Raw genomic sequence first — 24,526 nt, 5'->3', positions numbered from 1 at the left:
GGCAGAAGTTGATTGAATAAAATATCTTAAAGATAAATATTATGGGTATTAACTTTTTTACTAGCAGAAGCTTACTAAAATGATATGTAACTCATTTATTAGTACTTACATTTATTTTAATTAATTGTTTTGTTTTTCTCCAATGAATGAGCTACACATCAGTTTAGTAAGTCTCTATTAGCAAGGCGGAAGCAGGCATATGATTAGGGGGATCGTCCCCCCAACCATTTTGAAAATGTTATTAGAATATAATTTTTTAGAAATTTATCCCCACAAAATTATATTCTTGCCCCTTTTTAAAAAATTTATTTTAGTTTTGTCCCTCCAAAATTATATTTTTGTCTCCTTTTAAAATTTTCTTTTAGTTTTGTTCACTCTTTCAGCTTTAAAAAATTGAAAATGTCCCCATTTAATTAGTGACTTTCTATTCGCAACATTATTTTAGCTTGACTATAGTATTTATGGGAGCTCCAAGTGATCTCGTTAGAAGAAAAAGTTCACACTAAATGTACTTTTTTTTTTTTTTTTTAAATCTTATAGATTTTTTTAGTTTATTTTAAAACATAACTTTTGTATGCAATAATAACTTACAATTTACTATGAAATTAAATTTAAGACTTATCTATATTTATTTTAGATAAACATATACAAATACACATATAGAGAGATACTATATGTATCTATGTAGTTATATATTCAGGTAAGTTTGTCCCCCATAATATAAATCCTAGGTCCGCCCCTGTCTATTAGTAAAAGAGTTAGTATCACTAGCATTTATCTTTTTTTAAACAGAAACAATAACATTTGATCAAATATATAAAAATATAGAAATGATGTCGTATAATGTAGTAGGGTATTATCATATTACCATAAAAACGACGTCATTTTGTTTTTGTTTTTGTTTTTGTTTTTATTTTTATTTTTTAAATTTTTAAATTTTTTCTTTAAAAAGTGGTTAACTATTATTGAAGTTATTAATCGTAAACCACATAGGCGGTTAGTAGATTTTACTAATAGTCTAGGCAATTACGGTTAGCGATTTTAGCTAATAATTGCTAACTGTAACCGCATTTTCACTCCTATCAACAAAGACAACATTTTTTTTGCCTTAACACACCGGAGACGTAGGCTCTACAATTCTGACATCTTACCATTTTTCTCTTGTACACAAGGAAATAAAGGGGATCTCTCCTTCGAGTAATGATATAAGAATGACTAAAATCCTCTTAGAGTCCTCTCAAATGTGAGCTAGCTTTTAAAATTACTATTAAATTTGAAATAATAGACTCCTCTCCTTCAAACCCACAGTTGTCTTCAGGTTTTTACCTCTTTTCAAAAGCATGCACACTAAGTATGACTGTAATCGAGCTGAGCCGAGCCGAAGTTGGCAAAAAGTTTCAAATGAGTCGAGCTCGAACTCAAAATATTCAACCTAGTGATGCCTTTCCCAAGTCAAGGCAGCTTGATAGGTGCAATGTTTTCGCAGAACAAAAAGAGTGACGTATTATTATACAAAACCATAGGAAACATAGTGTATTAATCTTATTCTATGAAGGCAAACTGATCTTGCTGTAGTTTACATTTAGAATACAAAAAAAACAAGTAAAAGAAAAAAAGAAAAAGAAAATAAACACTTATATATATACGTAGGAATCAATGTTAAATTTATATAAGAATTATCATTAGAAGCTATTCCCGCATTTGCAGTTGCTTTCCTCTGCATTAATTGCGATGCTTCAATGGTTCTGTTCCAATCACATATTCAGTGTCACTTCTGTGCTGAGGGTTTAGCCTCAAAGAGGCATACTCATCTTCATTTAATATGGGTATGAGAAACTTTGAACTGTTACCTTGTTGAAGTTGTAGGGCAGATATTTCTCTAAGATTTCCTTGGGGATGGGAGTGGGGAAGTTGGAGGCTTCAAGTCATCGTACCTGGTTATTTATTGGAAAAAGAGAAAGTAGATACTCAGTTAACAAGATACTAATCTCGGTTAGAATATTAATTAAATGATTAAATTCATTTTTTTCTATCAGTTTAAACTTTTGAAATAAGTAATAATAATTGTCTCGACGTGACCTAAAGCTTAATAACAAAAATTTTTCCATGCTGAACACTAATATCCTGGATTTAGAGTTTATTTGTGCTTCTTTGGAAAAGATTCCCCTCTAGATAACCTTCATGAAAACATGTCTAACAAAAAGAAACAAAGATGAATCCCAGGAAAGACTCACATAGTAAAAGGTGAAAGTGGTCTTGGCTTCGGTCCAGTATGGTGCTGATTACCCCCTGGTTTATCTGCTTTTGGAGATTGAGCTATGTTGTTCACTGACAACGTAGCCATGTTGAATCCACCATCCGCATCCGATGTTGGGAGGAGTGACGTGGTAGGTGCATTAGGAGATGGGGATGTAGGGGGCTTAAAGTCATCATATCTGAAAACAAAGTGTGCGCATTTTGTGTGGGAATCATTAAAAAAGAAGAAAAAAAATTAGTTGTGAAAAAAATAAACACTAGAAGGTCATAACAAAGCAAAGAGAGCAAGGCTGTTCAGAATGGCTGATAAGAAAATAAAACAGCATTTATATTCTTGACACAAACTTAATCAGTTCGACAGCTTGTCATGTTGACTCTGACTTCAACCTTTAGGCAGATGGGAATAATGTAGCAGAACACCTTATTTGAAGGGTGAGAATAGATGAGAACCACATGAGAACCACTGAGGAGTAAACCACCATAACACCTATGTTGTTTTGAAGGGTGAAAATAGGTATCTTCATAATCATGAATTACTGAGGGTCATCACAACCACTAGATTCGTCTATATGCTGCATACAGCAGCCTTTTGAAAATTACAGAAGCAGTTACTAATTTGACTACAGGAGGGATTTGTTTCGTCTTTGTTTTCATTTCTTTAATTGATTCTTGTTGGTAGGCTGCAATCCCGTAGCATACTTTTTTTGCCAAACTTAACGTAGCCTTTACTATTTAGATTGAACATAGAAAAAGAGTTGTACTACCAAATTTTATACTTCATTCTTAAAAGTGGAGATTATAATAGCAGATCTACTTTATGATAAAAGCAATCTCCATAGAAGTAGTTGATACTACTTCTACTGGTGTTGATGAACGGTAAGGAGTTCCTTTGGAACCACTTGATGGTGGAGATGGAGAGCTAGGTGGCTTTAAATCCTCATAACTAGCAAAATCAAATCAGCTCATAAAGAAACTGTCCAATATCTATGATTCAACAGAAAAGTATCAGAAATGGCTTATGCAACATATAATAGGCAAGATGAATATCTGCTTACACAAAATAAGGAGAGAGGGGTTGCCTCGCCATCGCTTTTGCACTGGAAGGCTCCTTCTCAATGGTAGGGCTTGGTTCCTTGGATTTGACAGTCTTAGATGGTGCTAAATCAGGCCCAGCTGCAGCACCTGGATCCTGATAACACCAAAAAGAAGTAATTTTTTTTTGGCTCCTAAAGTAGTTGGCAATATTTCGTGAGCTATCCAATGAGATAGGAAAATCAATTGATTGATCTTTCATAATTGAAGTCATGATAAGGTACCAATGATTCACCCTACCTCCTAGCTATTAAATTACCATTTATCCTAAAATCTTAAGCTAATAAGAAATGGTTAATTTAATCATTTAATTAATATTCTAACACTCCTCAAGTGTGGGCTCAAATTCTACATTAACAAGTAAAGTCCAACACATGGAATATTTATTTGAAATGAGAGGTGAATTATAAAGACATGGTTTGAACCAATGATCTCTCCCCTGATATTATGTTAAATCACCACTTATTTTAAGTTTAAGCTAGCCATAGGTCATAATTAAGAGCAGGACCTCTGACCAACCCCATCCATTAAGATTCCTATACCACCATCTTAGCATGGCTTTAGCCCCATGTAAAGGATTTATCATCTCCTGACAGGATATGGAGGAGAGGCTACAAGAGAGGAGCCATTTCTGCTCCAGGATATTCAATATGCTCTCCTTTTCAAACAGTTTGAAAACAAGAGTTGCAGAAAGTCTAGACCATTAGAAGACAAGAGTTCGATAATGAGAAAGTTGAAAGCTCAATAACAATCAGAACAAAATCAATTAAGGAACATAGAGATCAGGTTTAGGCTCCAGTGTAAATGAATTTTATTATTTTAGTTAAGTAAACAGCTGTAGATAGAGCTAAATGATGAAACACATTCCGCTTAGATTACCCCTAGTAGTCAAATTTTCAAATTTTTGCTTCAGTAGCTTAAGCCACTCATTTCAAGCATGTTTGATGTCCATGGAATACAAGTCAAAGTACCTTTCGAGAGTAAATGTCAGCACGTTGAGATGGTATCTTTGCAAGAAGTTCCTCCACGGGAGTCAATGGTGCAGATGTCTCTGCAATTACCTCCACTACTTTACAGTATGAAAGGCTGCAGTTTTTGGCCATGACTGCCATGAGCTCTGCTACCTGCATCAATTGAAGTTGCTTCTGTTGTTGATGGGATTATGACAAGTTTCTTTCACCAAATATAGATATGGATGTCTACAATTAGTTTTGCAGATAGAAATGCAAGTAAAAGATGACAAGACACCATTCAGAGTGATAAATCACTGCAGTGTATGAATCGCAGGTAGTAAGAATGCACATCCAGCATAGTTACAATTTGCATCTAAGCATAAACGGATAAGCACTATGTGAGAAAAAATCACAAATTCACACTTACAATAAGTTCTTTTGGTCTGGAAATGAAGTTAAGTACATAAAAGATGTCTCTTTAGCATTTGATCTTTCAGTTTCACTATTTTGTCAATATAATTGAAAAGTTTTCTTCCTTCTGGGTACAACATGCAATATAAGCTGAGTAAAGTTTTTCAACTTTAAGAAAGCAATCAACATATAGAACATTCCCTAGCAACACAAATCAAATTTGGAAAAGAAAAAACGAAACCTATGATCCAAAGCATCATTTCCAATTCTCTCTTTAATTCCTTAGCAAGTATACTTGGGAAAGGAAAAAAACAAAGGGGGAATCTTTGAGAAAAAAAAAAAAAAAAGAACAAAATCACAAAGAATATGGACTTTCAATTATATCCCAATCAGCCAAGTAAACTAAACATAATTTACTATCTATTGATAAATTATTCCATATTTTTCCATATCTGTTTACATTTGACCTTAATTGCCGATAAGATGACTGGTCACACGTTATGATTCTACTGAAATTATAAAATGTTTCAACCTTGAAACTGAGAGCATGCAGCAACTTAGCTATCACCTTTACAGCTTTTATTGAGTGGCAGGACAACATTCAGAGAGCTTTAAATCATTTTCCAGTCACATAAACAGGGCCTTGTTGAATACTGAATGAATTGAATGATACAATACATAATCGGTCAAAAAGAAAACATTTTTAGGAGTTGTGCTCATGGCTGAAATATTATTGCCAACTTGGGGAAAATGTACAGGAAGAATACCTGAAGGTTTGACACCTGGCCACCAAATAAAGTATCTTCCTGTGAGAGGGCAATATTATGGGTTTCCTTGTAAGCATCAGTGGGCCGTTCCATGCCTCCAGGTCTCACTATCTGAAAAAAGACTGTTAAATGAGTAACCAGACACCACAAATCCCCATATTTGTCAAACTTATCTGCAGTTAATACTATTAACACTCACAGTGTAGGGAAGTCCACTGGCTAGCAGTGCTTCTTCTGCCTTCCTTTTCCAAATCAGAACCCCCCAAAACAAACTATAGAAGCAGAAGAGAAGGACAATCAATAAAAGAAAACTAATGAAGAAGTATACATAGAGTACTTGTCTTTTGTTGAAAACTGAACTATAAGCAACATACTGCAAATTGTGAGGAGGAAACTTCTAGACTTACTTTAGAATAGCAGCAGGAAAGCCAACCATGTTTGTTCCCAATGAGGTAAGCAAAATGAAGTGTTTAACTTTCGCAGCAGTTGCTGCACAGCAATAGAAGTAATAAAATAAGCATTTCCAAGCTTAAAGTAAATGTAATTGGTTGACTTAATCAAGTTCTGTCCTCAAAAGGAAAAATCAACTGCATTTTCCTTCCCATCTTCCCAAATAATAGATTTCAGGCATACAAAGGAGAAAATAAAGCTATTTTTTGGCCTGCATGAGTTCAGAAACCCTTCCATGTCAAGTACAAGGCAAGTCGGAGCATGATGATTCATGAGAAGGGGAATAAATATACAAAGTTCAGAAAACTTAAAACTATGGGTTCAAGGTTATTTAACCCATAATTACAAAGTGAGAGAATTATGCAGATGTTGGCCCTTGTGTCAATTATTTGGAATATCTGATGTAAGCAGAAATCCACAAGAGAAAACCAAAATTATTTTCAATTTTATTAATAATAAATAATTAATTAGAAAATCCTAGGCAATTTTATTCCTCTATAGATTTCTTTTGGGCCCACAGAATGAAATATTGTGAGATTTCAGTTAGATCTTGCAAATATATGAAACCATGGTGGGTGTTAAGCCCACAAGACTAAACTCATGCAAAGCAATAACAAGTAGTATCTTTCATTCACCTGCATCAATAAGGTTTTTGGAAGCCAGGTAGTCAATCCGGTATGGTCCAGTGATATCAAAGACCTCCTTCTCACTGGCACCAATGCAGCATATAACCACTGATGCATTGCCTAATGCTGGTCTAATCCGATCCTGTTTCTCCAAGTCACATTCCACAATTTCAAGCTTTTCTACAGCTGGGCTAAAGACCAAAAACAACCTGTTATGTGCTATAGGAGCATATCTTTTAAAATGACAATATTTTATATCTATCCCAAGTTTCAAAAGTTAATAGCAACCACAAGTAAGAAGAAAGTGATACTTTCAAAGTTTTCTTTTCTTACGCTGAGTTCCTTCACTTGCATTTTCAACATCTAACTTCATTTGTTTAACACTCTGCAATGAGTTATTATTTTCTCATTATTGATATATTTTGGAGAAAAATGGTTGTGAATATTCTAATTAACAATCAAAATTGTACTTGCACAAGAGTTTCTGCCTTCTGAGCACTCCTCACGCCAGCTCTGACTTGGAACCCGAGTTTCAAAAGCTCCCTGAAAGAGATTGCAACAGCTTGATAATTTTAGAAACTGAGGCATCCAATTGAGAGATAATTTAACTTGAGGGTGAAGTTTGAAGCAGAGAGTAACCTCACTGTGCGTGAGCCAACTCTACCAGTAGCACCAGCAACAAATACAACATTCTCATCTTTCCAATCTTCTTTCTTTGAAATTGCTTCAACTGTCTCTGACCGGACTTTTGTTGTTCCTTGTAGGAATCCATAGACAACAATACACATGGGAAAGGATGATATACAAAGACTATATTTTGGCAAACCCCAAACAAGATCGTGCAGGGGGAGAGAGGAATTAAAAAGAATCTATTTCCTTCATAAATAGGTTAAAGACACAATTGCAAGTAAAATTGTTACAGGAACTAGGAATGGATAGCCTGTGTCAATTATGCTTTCCTTACAACTCTAAGTCAACTCATCCATCAATTGTGTTTGCAATATCAATCATGTATCTAGTTCAGCAATATTGTGGGTTGACCAGAGCAATATTTGCAGATGACCTATAGCCACACTTCCAATGATATATTTTGAAGTAATAAAGAAGCAAAACCTGAAATATTTTATAGAGGCATATCCTACAACAGTTATTTCTAATAAACATCAGCGTGAAAAGTCTTCTAGAGCATTGAATCTGCAAGATGACACATTTCAAACATCTCCAGAGATTGCACATTGCATATGCATATGTACATACATCTTTTGAAGATTTTAAGGGATATTTACAGATGTTCCTCCTTCATTGACATGATTTAGAAACACCCTACCAGAGGTCAAGTTTGAAACTTTCCTTAAAATATTTCAAAAATATTACAATTCTTCTGAGGTCTCGGTAGAATGTTTATATGTTAGTGCCCCGCATATTATGACTTCACATAATGCTAAACTGCCATTAAAGTTCCTTTCCACCACCATGTTATCTTGTATGTCTGCTGAAATAACTGGATTACTGGATAACATGGAAACAATTTTATAGATGGAGTGCAACAGACAGGAAACTAATGCAGTGGGTGAAATAGGTATACATGATACCCAATATCACTACTCTTTTACAATGAAAACTTATTCAATGGTTCCTGTTACAGATACAAAATCAAAGCTAAATAAAATGAAAAAAAGACCCAAAACAGAGGTGTCAAATTATAAGATAAATTAAAACAACCCCATTTCACAAGTTTGATGGAATGTAGAAGAATTAACCATATACCTGAAGCTTGAGCTCTGTTATTAAGAACTTTTAGCTTTCTGGCATTTGGGTACCCCTTTGAATTGGGAAATTTGAGGACTTGGCCATGTACAAAAGGTTTTTCAGCTAACCCACGTAGGAATAAGCAAGATGGCACAGAGGTTACAGTAGGTGACTGTAGGGAGCAACCCTCCATTGCTGGGGAATTTTTTTTTGAAATTTTGAGGAGAAAGAAACGGTATTTTATCCTGTGGTGCTTTTTTAGCTGGGCAGTTGTAGCACAGTTGATCCACTCCATGTGGATATGATGGGTCCCGCAATATAGCCATACGAGATTCTATCATCAATTGCCGATGCACATGAACAAATATTTGTTAACTGTTATCAACTTAAGCCATTTATATTAAACAAATTGAATACGGCTGTATCTATGTCAATATCTATTAAATGAATTATGTGATTTGTGGTATTTTATCCATTTCATTAATTTGACATGAAAAAAAGCAAAAAACTAAACATAAAAATGAAAATAAAACAACTTAGAATAGTTAAACGTCACTCTAACCCAAAAGTCTAAGCTAATGGGCTTGAGTCCACTTAAGTATATTAACTACTATTTTTCTTAATATGAGACTCAACACTCACAACAATTTCCCGCTCACTTGTGAGTTTTTTCACGTTGACCCAATTCCTCCTTGCTTGTGAGTCTTTTTACATTTTCAAAAGTGTCATATATCAAAAGTTGCGAAAGCATACACAACTCCAAACCCAAAGTATTTAGACATTCGTCACATGAAACTAACTATGGCTTTAATACTACTTGTTGAGAGATAAAGCAATTATAAAGTTTTTATTAATAGTACATTAATATACATAGTTAAACACTACTCTAACTCAAATTGGATGTGACAAACTCTAAGCCACAAATCGGAAAAAATAGGATCTAACTCACCCATATTGAATTTGAGCGTATACGTTAGTTAGGGAGTCCGAAATCATGTGATTAGTGACTTAGCATAAAAATTAAAAATGATATTCGTCCTAAAATCCCAATTTTACAATGATCATCGATAATGAAGGATTAAATAATTTATTTTGTCAATCAATAAGGATTATATAATTAATAACAAAGATAATCACCATGTGATAGGTGGCCTTTATTGTCTACTGACTAATTAGCATGCCATATCTCAATCTGAGATCACTTCTGCATGCTCATGCAATCTTAATTTTCTTTATGTAAAACGTTTTTAGGTAATTTGCTTTCCGCAACTGAATTTTTTTTTTTATTTTATTGTTGTTCATGGACCTTTTTTCTTTTTCCTTCTTTCTTTAAAAATTGGGTGCAGGACTGTTTTTTTCAGGGGAGTACCGAGTAAACCAATGAAGCTCTCTCTTTTAGATATCAATAGGAAACTGAAATACGTGGCTGGTTAGATGTCTAAGAAAGGCTTAGTACTGTTAATGTTGGATTGAGATATGTTGTTTTCAGGCTATTGTATTTTATAGGAATTTGAATAGCTTAAGAAAAGAGAGTTGTGGAATCTACCTGCATCATATAAGTAGGTTCCGTGGTCTCCAGCAAATTTTAGGCTATCCAAATTTATGTGAAATTTGAACAGCCAAATAACAGGAGACCCTCGTCGTACGTTAATAGGGTATTCAAGAATAATATAATAAAAATGCTATATATTACTCAAGTAAATTGGAGGAATATCCCCAACCCCAAGTCATCTAATGGTTGGGAGAAAAAACAACTCGTATGCTCAGGATTTACTTGTACATTACAATAAAATAATCTTATATGATTAATCATCGTATGTGTAAAATTTATCTTTATTACCTAAAAACCTTGGAGGAATGAGTAAGACACATTAATAATAATACCCAATAATTAGAATAGCTGAACTTGCTATAATATTAAAAAAATTAGATCCACTTCAAACTAATTGAAGTCTTTTCCATTCTCATTCTCAGATGAAGCAATTGTTAAGAGGGATATGCTCAATTGCAGAGTCATTGCGTTTAGGGAGACATTATACGCATCCATCAATACTAGGCTTAGGAGAAAGAACTTTTGAACAAATTCATTCATAGCATTGAGAGTAAACCAAAAAAAAAAAAAAAAGAGGAGAGAAAATATTTTCTTTTTTTCTTTTTCAATAACACAAGATCCACTGATCAGAAACATTACTGGACTGAGGACTCATTCTTCCATGCGTTGGCTCTCCTGTGCTTGGGATACCTTGACCATGATCTTTGGAAGAGTAAGAGATGGATCCTCTCTGAGGATAGCTGGGGCTTTGACTAAGCTGATGCTCTGCTCTAGCTCCTTTACTGCCTCTCTCATCTGCTGGCCCTTCTTTCCCTTCTTTCTGCAAACATTTAACAGTTACCAGTGAAATGATGCTCATCACCCTATTATGCTTTTGAACACATAAACCCGAAGGAGAAAAAAATTACCTCCTCTCAATGTGTTTGGATTCCCTCCTTGATCTGACTTTATCAATCGTCTTAATGGCCTTCAGTGTGTTTTCTGTGACATTCCTGTCATATCTCTCTGGCCTATTACGCCTCCTCTCAAACTCAAAGGTAGAATCCTGCAAAAAAAAAAAAAAAAAGAGAAGTAAAAACTAGATAGCCACTTGATCTTTTTCTTGTCAAACCAATGGGTGTCATGTAACGGGAAATATCACAAAATTAGACGAAAGATAAGCTAAACCGAGCATGCTTACCTGTGTCATGTCCTTTCCATGCAACCTCCTATAGGCCTTAGTCCATTTCACCTTGCGAGGATTCCTCTTCATCTTGAAGTTCTTGTGGCATTTGGATCTACAAAAGCGAAATATCTGCGGAAGGGTCACTTGTCAGGGGATAGAGGCACAAAATAATAGTTAGAACCAATGGAGGATATGCTACAAAATGATTGACTAAGGCATTTTGGAAGGAATGCAGCCTATATTTGACAAAATAAATAGATAATTTCAAGTTTTCATTTACTCAACTGTAAATTTTCATGAAGCAACATAGAAACTTTGACATCGCTAAATGGAAATTATCTAGTTGCAGTTTTAGATTTACATGTCTCGAAAATAAGAAAAAATGACACAGGCCCTACAACTCTAAAGACATACAGACTGGCAATGGTTCCAACAGATGGAACTTATGGATCTAAGTAGTCAATGTCAGAGATGTCATGCCAGTAGATTAATTACACAAGATTAAGATTGATCGTAAGAGCACTCCCAATGGTTTATGTAAATTTTTAGGCAAAATAGCTTCAAATTGAATAGAAGAAAAAAAAAAAGTACATGGCAGCCAAAGCTAAAATAAATTAAAAAAAAACAAAAAAAAACAAAAACAAATATGGTATGGTAGGACCAAATAAATAACAAATTGCACAAAACAGCGCAAATATGGAAATGGAATAAACATAGGATAAATAACCTTCGCATCATTGCGGACAAACTGAATACCATGCCCTGGATATACGGCAGAGGAACAGAACCAACACTTCTCTATCCTCATCTAATTTTCAACTTACTAACAAATCCAAATTCCTGAAAGAAAAAATCAAATTAAAAAAAAAAAAAATTAATAATCATCATGAATAAGAAATCCAAACATTAAGAACAGATGAACAAAACATTCTCCACCTAATCATTTAATGTTCAATCTATATCATCCATTACAGTCCATTTCAACGTTTTCCATCATGAAATTCCAATTTTTTTGGCACTCAATTCCGTTTCCAAAGCTAAGGTTGATATCAAAGGAAAATTCAAAACCCAGAAACGCTACAAAATTTATTTGCTGCTTTGAACCTTCCCAAAATATAAAAAGTAGAAACAAAACCACACCAAAAATGAAAGGGAAATAATTTTGGCACCAAAGCCACAACTAGAACCTTCCAATATATGACAATTAAAGCACAAATGAACCATCTTAGACAAAACCCAGATAAACCCATTTTTAGTGTCCATTACCACTGTAGGTTTGTTCAATCTCTTCTCTTTTTTTTTTATGCCCCGCTCGACATCTAAATTCCAGAACAACAAATACAAAACACGAAATAGCAAACTAAAGGCTGATCTAGCAATGCCATCGATAATCACAAAGTGAAGAAGCACATCAAAGTGAACTTCAGGAAATGATTAAGCTTTTCTTGACTCAAAGAGGCCACCTCAAAAATAGTAACAAATGTATATTTTTGCATTGAATTCAAGTCATATTAATCATTAATTTACACTCCAATACAAGAAAAGGAACTGAACACTCCCAAATTCCTATACTGTGTTGTCATTAACCAAAATTAACCGAGAAACCGCTACGGTTCTGTTTGGTTTCCGAGAAAATAAGGTAAATATATATGAATTCAAACCCTATAAACATAACACCCACTTAAGCTTTGTAAAGTTAGGAATTTGAAACGTTCCTTTCTTTTCTCCACTTTTCAGGAAACAAACAGATTGAAAGCTAAACAAATAAAGATCAAATGAAATCAAGTACCTTCGAACGGAAACAAAACCACAGATCGTAGCCGACGGAATACCTCCCTCGCCCGAGTTAGGGTTTATGCGGGGATGGATAACGGGCTGGGCTGAGTCGGACTGACATATAAATAGAAGTAGAGGGCCCATTTAGTTTCTTTGGGCAGGTTCAGGTTCAGGCTCAATAAGGAAACCTAATTTGAGGCTTTACTCCAATTTGACGTGTCTTTGTGTCGGTAAATAATTGAGGAGAAATTATAGATTTTGAAAAATGATAAGAGTGTAATAAAAATATCATTTTTTCTTGTAAAAGTCTTATGTGACAAGATGTTATAACCTTTATTTATAGTTGTTATGGCTCTACTCACTGATGGACCTATGACTTCTTATTACCTAAGACTTTTATAAGCAAAAAATAATATTTTTATTACACCATAGCATATCTCATAAAACTTGGAGACACAATTTTGGTCAAATTTTTTTTTTATGTGGTCAATTTTTTTTTTAAAAAAAAATTTAAGTAATAACATTCTATGTGGTCTTTTTTTTATTTGGTATGTTTTTTTTAATAAGAAAAAAATTTGGCGAAAATTATGTCTTTATCATTTCTCCTAATTGAGTGGGTTTAGTATTATTTTTTTCCGAATGTAAAGCCGCAAGTTTATTTTATTTTTTTACTTATTTTTTTTGAAAGGGAAACATATAGTCTCATTCATTGATAATATGAGCATAAAGCTCAAATAACGTAGAGCAAAGTTCTAAAGCAATTATAGCCGAAACTACAATGTTTCAAGCGTCAAAGATAACGTATTACAATCTAAAATCTAACAATCCGCTAACTCATGGTTAGACATTAGTTTAAATATCAGATATGTACCCGACAAACTCATACAAATATATGGGTTCTTATTACTCGACGAGAACATAGAACTCTCATGCCGAAACTAATCATCTTCGACTCGAAAACCAGGAAGTTTACATCCACAACTTAAAAATATGGACCAAAGCTAATAACCCGCACGTTTTAGTAATTAACCTTTGACTGGAGGATCACGTGATCAATTAATTAATAATTATGCACAAAGCATGGGCTTTATGGTAATTTCATATACCCAACAATGTGATTCACATCAATCACGAGGGGCGATCGATTCCCACCACAAAACGCCAAAACAAAGACAAAAACACGAGGTGGTTTGGTTGTGGATAAAATGCGCGCCACACACCACGGTCTAAGCAAAGCACTCTGCTATCGTGCGCTTCGCTTTCACTCGCTCTCTCTCTCTTCTCTCTCTCTCTCTCTCTGCCATGGCGATCTCTCTGCAGCTATGTCGTATCCCCACGCGTACGGACCTCTTCTCGCCGGATAGCCTCGTCGGAGTCGGAACGCTCCGGTGCCGGAAGCCTCTTTCCGTCAGATGCTCCGGGGATTCTTCCTCTCCGTCGTCTTCGGTGGCGGTGGACTCCGACTTTGACGCGAAGGTGTTCAGGAAGAACTTGACGAGGAGTAAGAACTACAATCGGAAAGGGTTCGGTCACAAGGAGGAGACTCTCGAGCTCATGAACCGCGAGTACACCAGTGAGTTCTTTTTCATCAAATCGAGCTTGAAAGAGCTTTTCATGATTTCAATTTTGGCCTCTGTTTGGTTCCCGAGAAAAAGAATAATCCAAAAGTTCTTCTCTTTTGGAAACGTGAAAAATGGAAAATTTTCAACTGCATTCAGCTTTTCGACAAGGAATTTACTTCTTTTTTTTTCCCCTCTTTTTCCCCCGCAAATTAGTCCGTTGTTCATGTTGATTCTATAGGAAATTTGACTGTAAATTGTGTTCTTCTGTGTTGGTTCTCTGATTGGCGTGTGGTTTGTGTGCTTATCTTGTTTTGGAAATTTCAGGTGACATCATAAAGACTTTGAAGGAGAATGGGTATGAGTATAAATGGGGGAATGTTACCGTGAAACTGGCGGAAGCGTATGGTTTTTGCTGGGGCGTTGAGCGGGCTGTCCAGATTGCTTATGAAGCGAGGAAACAGTTTCCAGATGAGAAGATTTGGATCACCAATGAAATTATTCACAACCCAACTGTTAATAAGGTGTCTAAACTTTATAACCAACTTTCATAACGACTTCAATTTCGGAAGGAAATTGGCGTTTCTTGTTGTCTTGGGTGTTTTCTGGTGCTGGATTCTGAGGAAAATAGAAGTAGAATTTATGGTTAAATTGCTTGTTCGAAGTGGTGGTGTTTATCATATGGCTGCTATTCATGTTATGGATCCTTTCTCTAGATTCTTCAGGGAATTTCCTTGTGGAGATAGAATTTGAATCACAGTTCATGTTTGGAAACCATTTGTGGCATGCCTAATGGGTCTTACTTTCTTTGCTTGATTTGTGTTTTGTATGGTCGCTTTACGTAATTATGCAACTGGTTGGGTTCTTTTCGTTTGGATATTGTGTACTATGTTGTGAAGTTCCCCTTCTTTTTATATGGTATCAATTCTATATAGTTTTCAATTAATTTTACTGATGAAGTTGTAAATGCTTATGGCAGCGGTTAGAGGAGATGGAAGTGCAGAATATTCCCATTGAGGAAGGGATGAAGCAATTTGATGTTGTTAATAAGGGCGATGTTGTTGTTTTGCCCGCTTTTGGAGCTGCAGTGGATGAGATGTTGGCGTTGAGCGACAAAAACGTACAAATTGTTGATACAACTTGCCCATGGGTATCTAAGGTATCTTTGCAGATATTTGCCTCTTGTTTTGTTGTAAGATCATTTTTTCTTTCTAATTTTTGTAATATTCAGAGGATATCTTTATAAATTTGTGTAAAGGTCTGGAATACTGTTGAGAAGCACAAGAAAGGAGATTACACCTCCATCATTCATGGAAAATATGCTCATGAGGAAACTGTAGCAACTGCATCTTTTGCAGGGAAGTATATCATTGTCAAGAATATGGCGGAGGTATGTCCTAGATGCGGCTGCTTCTTTTTGGTGATGTTTCATTGTTCTTGGTGCACATGCACTTTTGTGCGCGAAATATGTTTTTAAAATGAACTTTTGAATGAATGCAGGCAATGTATGTGTGTGACTACATTCTTGGGGGTGAACTTAATGGATCTAGCTCAACCAGAGAGGAGTTTCTAGAGGTACAGTTTCGAGTTGCTTATTTAAGCTTTATTGCCTAGTATTTTAGGTGTATTGCCGAGTTATAGTGATAATTATTGGCTTCCCTGCAGAAATTTAAATATGCAGTTTCAAAGGGATTCGATCCAGATATTGACCTAGTAAAAGTTGGCATTGCAAATCAGACAACAATGCTCAAGGGAGAAACAGAAGAGATTGGTTAGTTTTGCAGTTATGCTATTTCAGTTTTTATTTTTACAAGAGACCGCTACTTGTGATAGTTGTATAAAATTTTCACTTACATAAAAAAAAAATATCTTTCAATTTCACAGGTAAATTAGCTGAAAAAACTATGATGCAGAAGTATGGGGTGGAAAACGTTAATGAGCACTTCATAAGCTTCAATACCATTTGTGATGCTACTCAAGTAATTTTCTTCTCCCTAGTCTCATGGTTTTTCTTGGTCCATTCTTCACTAAAATTATACTAAAACATTGTTGTGGAATATACTAATTTGCAGATTAGCCAAAAGCAAAATTGCTTTGAGCCAATTGATATTCAATATGTTTATATCCAGGCTTTTGGGCTTTCTGATCTTTCAGGTGTACTTAAGCTAATTTAGTAATTTTGTTTCATTTTCAGGAGCGTCAAGACGCAATGTATAAGCTGGTAGATGAAAAGATAGATCTCATGTTGGTGATAGGTGGGTGGAACTCAAGCAACACATCACACCTACAAGAGATTGCAGAGGCCCGTGGAATCCCCTCATATTGGATCGACAGTGAGCAGAGAATAGGTCCTGGAAACAGAATCGCATATAAGCTGAATGTAAGTGTAATGCATAGATTTCATTTTTTCAAGGGCTTTTAGATACCAAATCTTTTAATTTCAAATATTTGTCTTTAAATTGTTTTACTGTGTAATTGTGATAGCACGGGGAGTTGGTTGAGAAAGAAAACTGGCTACCAGAGGGTCCCATCACACTTGGTGTAACATCTGGTGCCTCTACTCCAGATAAGGTAATTTCCTTACAGGCTAATGTTGGTCTAACCATGGAAATCATTTGTAGGGCTAGGTTAACTCCCACCATCTGCCATGCTGAATTTTTAACGCTATCGGTAATGGAAGTGATATAATTTTGTGCCCTTTTGGATTTTAACTAGGTTGTTGAGGATGTGCTTATCAAGGTGTTTGACATCAAACGTGAAGAGGCCTTGCAACTGGTGTAATTTTGGGTTAGGTCAACTAAAGAGATGTATAATTGAAGAATATATGTTATACAGCCTTGCAAATGTAACCTAGAACTTTAATGTTGTACGAGTAAAGGTTATGGTTATTGTGGATTTCTCATTATATTCTGAGCTTGGTGCACCTATGTAGAACCCTTTTGGTTCTAAAATACATTGTACATAGTAGCTAGAGGTTGTTGTTGTCTCCAAGATGATTCTTTGAAATTATCGTGGAAAGGGAAGGGTAGGGCATTGGCGAAATTGTTCTGTTTTGGGAGCCAACTCTGCTTGTGGTTCGAGAGTACCCATTTTCACCCACTAATAATTTATAGTACCATAATTATATCTACTGTTGAGTTTAAACAGCTTCGCTGCCATTTTTATGGATAACTATTATTGCACTATGTTCTTTACCCCTTTTTTCAAAATGTTTTTCCGGTAAATTTTCTCACCCATGTTTGGCTTGATGGTCCTGGCCAGGACAATCAGCTGTCCATGAGAAACGTTGAGAGAGAGAGAGAGAGAGAGAGAGAGAGAATAAAAATCAAACTGCAGTACAGCGGAGTCATTGAATATTGGTCAATAATTGTGGCCTGAATTGTGGTTCTTCGGCCACATTATTTGCCCTCACAACGCTATATAATAGAGGGATTGGGTCGGCTTGAATTTGACAATGAATTGCTGCCTGTTCTATTCGTGAATGAGAGGAGGGTGTTTATATGTCTACCTGTTTGGACGGGTGCTGGGTCCACTTGTTCAGGCAGGTGGTTTAGTCTTATAATAGACCGCGTGTGTTAGTCCTTTATTTTTTTCAACGAATTTGAATGAACTTTCAGACGGATTGGAATTTACTAGTAATTCAGGCAACTAATATGAGATTTTATATGGAACCTACCTGTTCGAATAGATGGCCTGATGCCTAAAATTTATTTGGGTAGATAGATTTCATATGAGACCTCACATTATTTGCCCAATTGCTAACAATTCAAGCAGTTGTTAATTGTTATATACCCTTATCCTTTTCTTACACATGATGGAATATAATAGGTGATGTAATCAATGACCTGTTTTGAAATGGAAAGGGTCCTTGTCCCATATTTAAAGCTAATTAATGACCTATTTTGATAACCTCATATCTGACTAATAAGCTTTTGAACAATAGCAAGCTGTTCCCCTATGTTGTTCACCAAGGCCACTGCCAATCTATCATTATGTGGATGGAAAGATACAGTAATTTGTCGATATGAACACTTTTGTACCCCACCCCCACAAAAAAGAAAGAAAAAGAAAGGTAGTTAATCACTTGGCAATGGCTAAGTCATTTAAATTTTTTGAATGTCGTGTTAATATATTTATCACTTAACATCATTTACACTATTAAATACAACAATATTAAATCCTAACAATGAAATAACTCATCTCCGTTTCAAATATTCCCTCAACGACAAGCATGTCAGAGAACCCATAGGAAAATACTTTATAACAAAATATCAAAAAGCATGCGTTCGACCAAAAAAAAAAAAAAAGCACAAGCAGTTAGACTAAGGAAAGAAATTAGCAGTCTTGGCAACCAAAGCTATAAAGGTTATTAATCAAGACAGGACTGCAATTCAATCTTTCAATCTCTGAATTATCAAAGTATATCCCTTCATTAATAACATGGAAAGTGTAAACCTAGTGGTTATAAAGAATGATATTGTATTCATGGCATGTTTCTTTAAGAGTCTCAACTATTACATCGTGTATGGTAAGTGAGATTATTGGTGAATATGCAATTTGAAAGAGAAGGACTGCACAGAATGTCGTGGCTTGGAACCTGGCCCTGGAAACCCTATTACAAGCTGAAAATTGCCTGTAAGGCTGTAACTATACACTTGGAAAGACAACTTTAGCTGCTGAGACAAAGTTCAGTCAAATTAACTTGGGATTGAGTGGTGCCCTTCTTTGCTAAGCTGGACATTCAGATTGTATTCAAGCCACCTCCTGGCTTTATCCCAAAGTTCAAAATAGCGTTCTCACTTCAAGTAATCTTCCTTTCCATCTCAAGCTCTCATAAACTAGCCACTATTTCTACTAGCTTCCTTGGAAAGAGATGATTCAACTATTTCTGGGACCCGATCAAGCAAGCAATTCATCTCCTCTGGGAATTCACCCTTTGCTCGGTTAGTTTTTCCTCCAACAATAACTGTTGTTCCATCTTGTAAGGCCCAAATCTTTTGATTGTTCAGAGAAAAAAATGATGAAACATCAGTATGATAAATGAATCATGGTTTCAACAATGGCTTTAGAATATAATTATTTAAAAAAAAAAAAAAAAAGAAGAAGAAGAAAAAATAATAACAATGGCAATTTCAACAGTTGACATCTATGCATTCGTACATTAGAAAAGTTCTGATGCTGGACATATGATTTACCAGGTTTTATCACCAGTTGCAAGTCCAGAACTACATCCCAACATTGGTTTATTACTAAAGGTATCATTTGTAAGTGTGAACATGAAATCATGATTGTTATAACAGGTGTCAGAATGTAAATTACAAAGTAGCCAGCTCAAAAAGGCAAAATGTAACATTACTAAGAACCTTGATTAAAATTCAGGCAAAGAAATTCAAGTTTCAAAACACATAAAACGAACCTCAATCAAGTAAGCAGAAATTTTACCTGTGAATGAGATAGATAACTGATGCAAGTTGTGAGCATTAGAGCACCAAATCCAGCATAAACAACTGGCACCCCGGGGTCAGTCTGAGGGAAGAAACCATGTTTAGTTCCAACAGAAATAAAACTAAGCAGTCAAACAAAATCCCATATTGTTTAGTCCAAGAGTAATTTCGAGTCATCACCTTCAAGTCAAGGCCACTACTGCCGATTGCATCTACAATAACAATTTTTGTACCATCTATATCAATTGGGAGCTTAGAGCTAGGCCGTCGAACTCCAACAAATTTTCCTTCCTGATCATACAGGACGATTGATTGTAGATCACGAGCAAGCATGGATCTGAATTTCCAAATGGTAAAGGGAACAAGAAATTAGAATGAAGGGAAAATACTGAAAAGGCAAAACACGTGGTTCTGCCCATAACACACGTGAATTCCTTTAACCTTAGGAGAATCAGCATATCCAGTCGGAATATCTATACACACACACACACACGCACAAACAGATAAATACATACATTCCCTTAACACTAGGAGATTCAGCATCTCCAACAGGTAAGAAGGTCCCAAAAAGCTTCTTGTCTCCGTTGAGCTTTAGAGGTGCCATAGCCAGATTAAAAGGTCCTTCATCATTCTTAAGTATTTGCAGTGCTGAAAAACTCCAATCTGTCTGGTATATAGTAATCCCACCAAACCTTAAAGGATCATTTACGCTAATTGTTTTCCTCATTACCTCCTTCCCATCAAGGTCAAACAGTGAAAGATCAGTGTGAAACTGTAATACCTATAAAGCCCGAGAAAACAACACATAAAATACTTTAGCAATGAGCAGGGGAAACTGAGGGGAGGCATCAACACTATAGAGATTACTGGAGGAACATACTATTAATAAGAAAGCTCTAAGGCTTCCTGATGATGAGACTCATGAACAATCACTAACCAACGTTCATTGAATTAAAGACTTACTGGAGGTTCCCATTGAAACATATTGTCATAGAAAAAAGTAATAGATACCACTAATAAGAGATCTCCAGGAAGCCTTTGATAAAATGATAATTTCAATGCAGAGCTATCACAACTTGCAATAAGGTTTTTTCTCTGTATGGATTTTCACTAATGAAAAATCAAAAAATCAACATCTACCTCTCCACTGTCATAGTAGTCCATGAAGAATCTGTTGACATGAACCTCGGTATTGAAAGCTTCAGTTGGAGTAGAGAGAAACCCACTTGGACCTAATACATCCCCAACAACAAAATTCAGCCCCTGTGGAACGGTGACCAAACCTCTGAAGCTCCCAACAGCACTAAGAGTTCCACCAGCCATTATCAGTAGCATTGCTAAATGTACTCCAATAGGGGCAAACCGACCAGCAAGCCCCTTAAAGGCATATAAGGATGGTCCTTTCAAGAATACCTACAACAACCAAACAGTGGATTGCATGCAGGATATTGTTAATATATGATAGTACCAATGTCACATCGTGTCCAGGTAATTGCAAGTTTTGGGGATTGCATGCAGGATATTGTTAATATATGATAGTACCAATGTCACATCGTGTCCAGGTAATTGCAAGTTTACCCAAAAGAACAGGCATCAACTCTTTTACAAATGTACAATAGGGATGAATGAATGGAATGCAAAAGCTAAGAGCAATTAAATTAAAGGGAAAAAAGAAACAAAAAGAACAAAAGAAAGGAAAGATGGAAAGGTCAGGGTTTTCCTCCAAACCAATCTCTAAAATTGTTGCGCGTCCCTAAAAAAGCATGTGGAACACATAATAATTATATAGACTGTGTTGAAGGAAGTTCTTCAACCTAGTTTAAAGAAAAACTTTGTCCTGAAAAGAAAGCAAGTATAAGATAGTATAACCTCATATCCAGATCCCATTAGAATAACACCTAAATCTTGAATTGATGCTCTGGGCAGAATGTCTGAATATTCCTGCTTGCGGATAGCCTCGGTAGAGCTTAAAAATTTCCATCTGCATACATCAACCAAATTTTGTGATTGAAAAGTCTGTCCAGCTCATTCCTAGGGAAAGAGGACACAAGTATGAGAAAACAATTCAATTAGACCTTCTTGCGACCTTAACCAGGGGGATCTGTGTTGTATAAGTGCACGCCATCAGTGATGCACCCAGGAGAACCAATGTTCCAAGAAAAATGGGGGACGAGTACATGTGGTCAAACCCAAGGGTGAGAACCCATCTCCAAGTGAAGAAGCCCAATACGGGATTTTCTTCAGGGAATTTTTGAAAATAGAAGTCTGGAGCTTCACCTTGATCAATGAAAGTACCTGTAGAAGCAGTGGATACACACAAGACCAATTTTTAATTATAATGCATCAGGGCACAATGTCAGACAGCACTAGCAAGTTCTAATATATGAAACTAAAGCAGTTTGACAAAATGGCCATCTTTTTATGTACAAAAATTTCATCTGCAAGATACAAGGTCTTTTAACATTTGCGCCATTGACTTCTTAATAATGAGGCAAAGAAGCATACTCTTTGGACTCTATGAGTAGCACATTTTGTGTACAAATGTAGCTCAAAAGGAATGAAAGGGCATTGATTTGGTGTACTAAATGTTTAGTTAAATAATGCAAACAATCATAAATTTATGTGAGCAAAAACAGAAGGAAATGGAGACATTTTCTTAGCTTCTAAACACGCACTTATTTATACATATACCCCGACCGTACCCGATTCCCAAAATTAATGAAAAAAAAGCAGAATCATAATTCATAAACTTAGAGAATTAAGAGTTTGAAAAGTGTAACGAACAACACAACATACCCAGGGCCATTAGAACAGCAACAGTGAACATTTCTCCAATAGCCAAAGGCAGATTAGACAGAATCGTCAGAACCCTTCTGGGGAACCTCTTAACCAGCCTCATCACACCACCTCCACTCCTTGACTTTGCCGGAACCTTCCCATTTCCAGTGCCTCCACCACCTTCCTCCTCCAGCGGCGGCGCCGTGTCCGACAGCACAATCTTCTTGGATACGGTCTTGTCCTTGTTGTTGACATCTTGAGGGGTCTTCAGCTTGCAAGTCAAGGCGAATGAGAGAACTCTTGAACCGTGGAGCCTCTGAGTTTTGGCGATGTAGGGGACGAGCTGGGGTGTGAAGGTGGAACGGAGAGGATAGGATTTGAAGAAAAGGGTCTTGGTTAGAGATGGGTTCAAAGCCTCCATTGGTGGAGATTATGGAACTGGGTCTCTCAGTTTGAGGACTGCACTGTAAGGAGTAACGACCATAGCTGTTAGTTTTATCCAAAAAGCAAAGCAGCAGATATTTCTCTTCATTTGTGTAGCCAACCAAGTCTGGCGAAACGCTTCGTTTTGACAGTTGACGTGTACACCAACCATTTCTTCTTTCTATTTGCACTCAGCATTGCCGACGTGTCAGGGCCCACCCAATCATCTTCTCCATCCTCCCCAAAACAACTACCACACAAACAATTACAAACTCCTCCGTCTCTCCCGACTTCGATACATTTCCCTCCAAAGACCGAACAACACAATGCTTCACAGTCTCTCCCTCACAACCCTCTCTTCCTCCTCTCCGGCCAAAACCCCAACCCCCAACTCTCTCTCTCCCTCTCCCACCCCCAAACCTCTCTACCTCAAATTCCGCACATCCTACCGCGACAACCTCCGTTACCTCAGAGCCCTCCGCATACTCAACCCCGCCACCAAAAACAACAAGAAGCCTCCCTCTCCGGACGACGTCAACCACGTCCTCGCCACCGTAGACTTCCTCAAGTCCAAGGGCTTCACCGACCCCGACTTCGCTCGCCTCGCCTTCCTCTGCCCCCTGCTCTTCTCCTCCACCTTCGAGCCCACCGACGTCGCTCCAGTCTTCGACTTCCTGTCCGCCGACCTCTCCGCTTCCCCCGAACAGTCCCGCGGCCTGATCCTCCGCTGCCCCCGCATTCTCTTCTCCGACGTCGAGTTCTGTCTCCGGCCAACTCTCAATTACCTGAAGCAGTTGGGGGTGGAGGATCTGAGCTCGCCCACTAACCTGAACGCCCATCTTCTGAACACGCGAACGGATAGGCTGCGAACGAAGATTGGGTTCCTGCGGAGCATAGGGTTCTCGCACGAGGAGGCGACGAGGGCTTGTGTGAGATTGCCGGCGATTTTTGGGTACAGCATTGATAACAACTTGTGGCCCAAGTACATCTATTTGGTGGATGAGATGGAGAGGAGTGTGGAGGAGCTGATTGGGTTTCCTCAGTACTTTGGGTTTAGCCTGGAGAAGCGGATCGCTCCGAGACATTTGCATTTGAAAGAGAGGAATGTTCACCTTCCTTTGAATAGAATGTTGCTATGGGGCGACCAAAAATTTTTTGCCAAGTGGAAGTGAATTTTTAACATTTTCACCTCTTTATAGAAATTGTTATACATCTCAATTTTTTTTTTAAAAGATAAAATATTAATTTTTAAATAATATGTCACTATCTCAGAAAATTTATTATTTTAAAAAATGTGTTTCCAACTCATAAAATAATGATACATTATTTGAGAACGAACTTTTGTAACAAAAATTTAGAATGTTTAGATTTCTCCTCTTATTTCCCTTATTTCCTTTTGGGCTCTTTGTTTACAAATTACAATCCAAAGGTTAGGGCTTAGCTAAATTTATATCCAATAGTCATAGGCTTTTAAATCAATGGTTAAATCCTTAGTAATTAGTATCACAATAAGCAACCCGTTATA

At 36.5% G+C, this 24,526-nt stretch overlaps 5 protein-coding genes across 8 annotated transcripts; 2 read left to right on the top strand and 3 right to left on the bottom strand.

Annotated features, from left to right (window-relative positions):
• Window positions 1-1,520: 1,520 nt before the first annotated feature.
• Window positions 1,521-8,555, bottom strand: LOC132168015 (protein TIC 62, chloroplastic). 4 transcript variants are annotated; one of them, XM_059579079.1, is made up of 13 exons: window positions 8,323-8,555; window positions 7,195-7,312; window positions 7,026-7,098; window positions 6,889-6,940; window positions 6,565-6,741; window positions 5,887-5,968; window positions 5,679-5,751; window positions 5,480-5,590; window positions 4,320-4,493; window positions 3,312-3,445; window positions 2,235-2,435; window positions 1,851-1,934; window positions 1,521-1,745 (listed from the first exon to the last, which is right to left on the bottom strand). In XM_059579079.1, exons 1-12 carry the CDS (start codon window positions 8,495-8,497, stop codon window positions 1,880-1,882), a joined length of 1,425 nt encoding a protein of 474 aa, XP_059435062.1. In that variant the 5' UTR covers window positions 8,498-8,555; the 3' UTR covers window positions 1,521-1,745; window positions 1,851-1,879. The 4 variants fall into 4 exon arrangements, with proteins under 4 accessions (XP_059435062.1, XP_059435063.1, XP_059435064.1 ...); XM_059579080.1 differs by having other exon boundaries at window positions 7,044-7,098; XM_059579081.1 differs by having other exon boundaries at window positions 4,320-4,472; window positions 8,323-8,554.
• A 1,646-nt stretch (window positions 8,556-10,201) lies between these two features.
• Window positions 10,202-12,915, bottom strand: LOC132191495 (probable ribosome biogenesis protein RLP24). Its single transcript, XM_059606537.1, has 5 exons — window positions 12,811-12,915; window positions 11,749-11,861; window positions 11,037-11,150; window positions 10,765-10,901; window positions 10,202-10,676 (listed from the first exon to the last, which is right to left on the bottom strand). Exons 2-5 carry the CDS (start codon window positions 11,827-11,829, stop codon window positions 10,508-10,510), a joined length of 501 nt encoding a protein of 166 aa, XP_059462520.1. The 5' UTR covers window positions 11,830-11,861; window positions 12,811-12,915; the 3' UTR covers window positions 10,202-10,507.
• A 1,097-nt stretch (window positions 12,916-14,012) lies between these two features.
• LOC132167261 (4-hydroxy-3-methylbut-2-enyl diphosphate reductase, chloroplastic) lies at window positions 14,013-17,261 on the top strand. The gene is made up of 10 exons (XM_059578173.1): window positions 14,013-14,370; window positions 14,684-14,880; window positions 15,336-15,515; window positions 15,615-15,746; window positions 15,857-15,931; window positions 16,022-16,127; window positions 16,241-16,335; window positions 16,551-16,736; window positions 16,841-16,927; window positions 17,072-17,261. The coding sequence occupies exons 1-10, from the start codon at window positions 14,100-14,102 to the stop codon at window positions 17,135-17,137; spliced, it is 1,395 nt and encodes a 464-aa protein (XP_059434156.1). The 5' UTR covers window positions 14,013-14,099; the 3' UTR covers window positions 17,138-17,261.
• Window positions 17,262-18,741: 1,480 nt separating this feature from the next.
• LOC132167257 (cytochrome c biogenesis protein CCS1, chloroplastic) lies at window positions 18,742-23,101 on the bottom strand. The gene is made up of 8 exons (XM_059578169.1): window positions 22,597-23,101; window positions 21,876-22,095; window positions 21,670-21,781; window positions 20,941-21,213; window positions 20,316-20,581; window positions 19,981-20,137; window positions 19,799-19,882; window positions 18,742-19,350 (listed from the first exon to the last, which is right to left on the bottom strand). Exons 1-8 carry the CDS (start codon window positions 22,997-22,999, stop codon window positions 19,195-19,197), a joined length of 1,671 nt encoding a protein of 556 aa, XP_059434152.1. The 5' UTR covers window positions 23,000-23,101; the 3' UTR covers window positions 18,742-19,194.
• A 221-nt stretch (window positions 23,102-23,322) lies between these two features.
• Window positions 23,323-24,173, top strand: LOC132167258 (transcription termination factor MTEF1, chloroplastic). Its single transcript, XM_059578170.1, has one exon. It carries the CDS (start codon window positions 23,328-23,330, stop codon window positions 24,171-24,173), a length of 846 nt encoding a protein of 281 aa, XP_059434153.1. The 5' UTR covers window positions 23,323-23,327.
• The last annotated feature ends 353 nt before the right edge of the window (window positions 24,174-24,526 follow it).

Source organism: Corylus avellana, chromosome ca1 (assembly GCF_901000735.1).
Source record: "Corylus avellana chromosome ca1, CavTom2PMs-1.0".
Classification (NCBI taxonomy): domain Eukaryota; kingdom Viridiplantae; phylum Streptophyta; class Magnoliopsida; order Fagales; family Betulaceae; genus Corylus; species Corylus avellana.
Note: the sequence above shows the minus strand (reverse complement) of the source record. Positions and strands in the feature narration are given on the sequence as shown.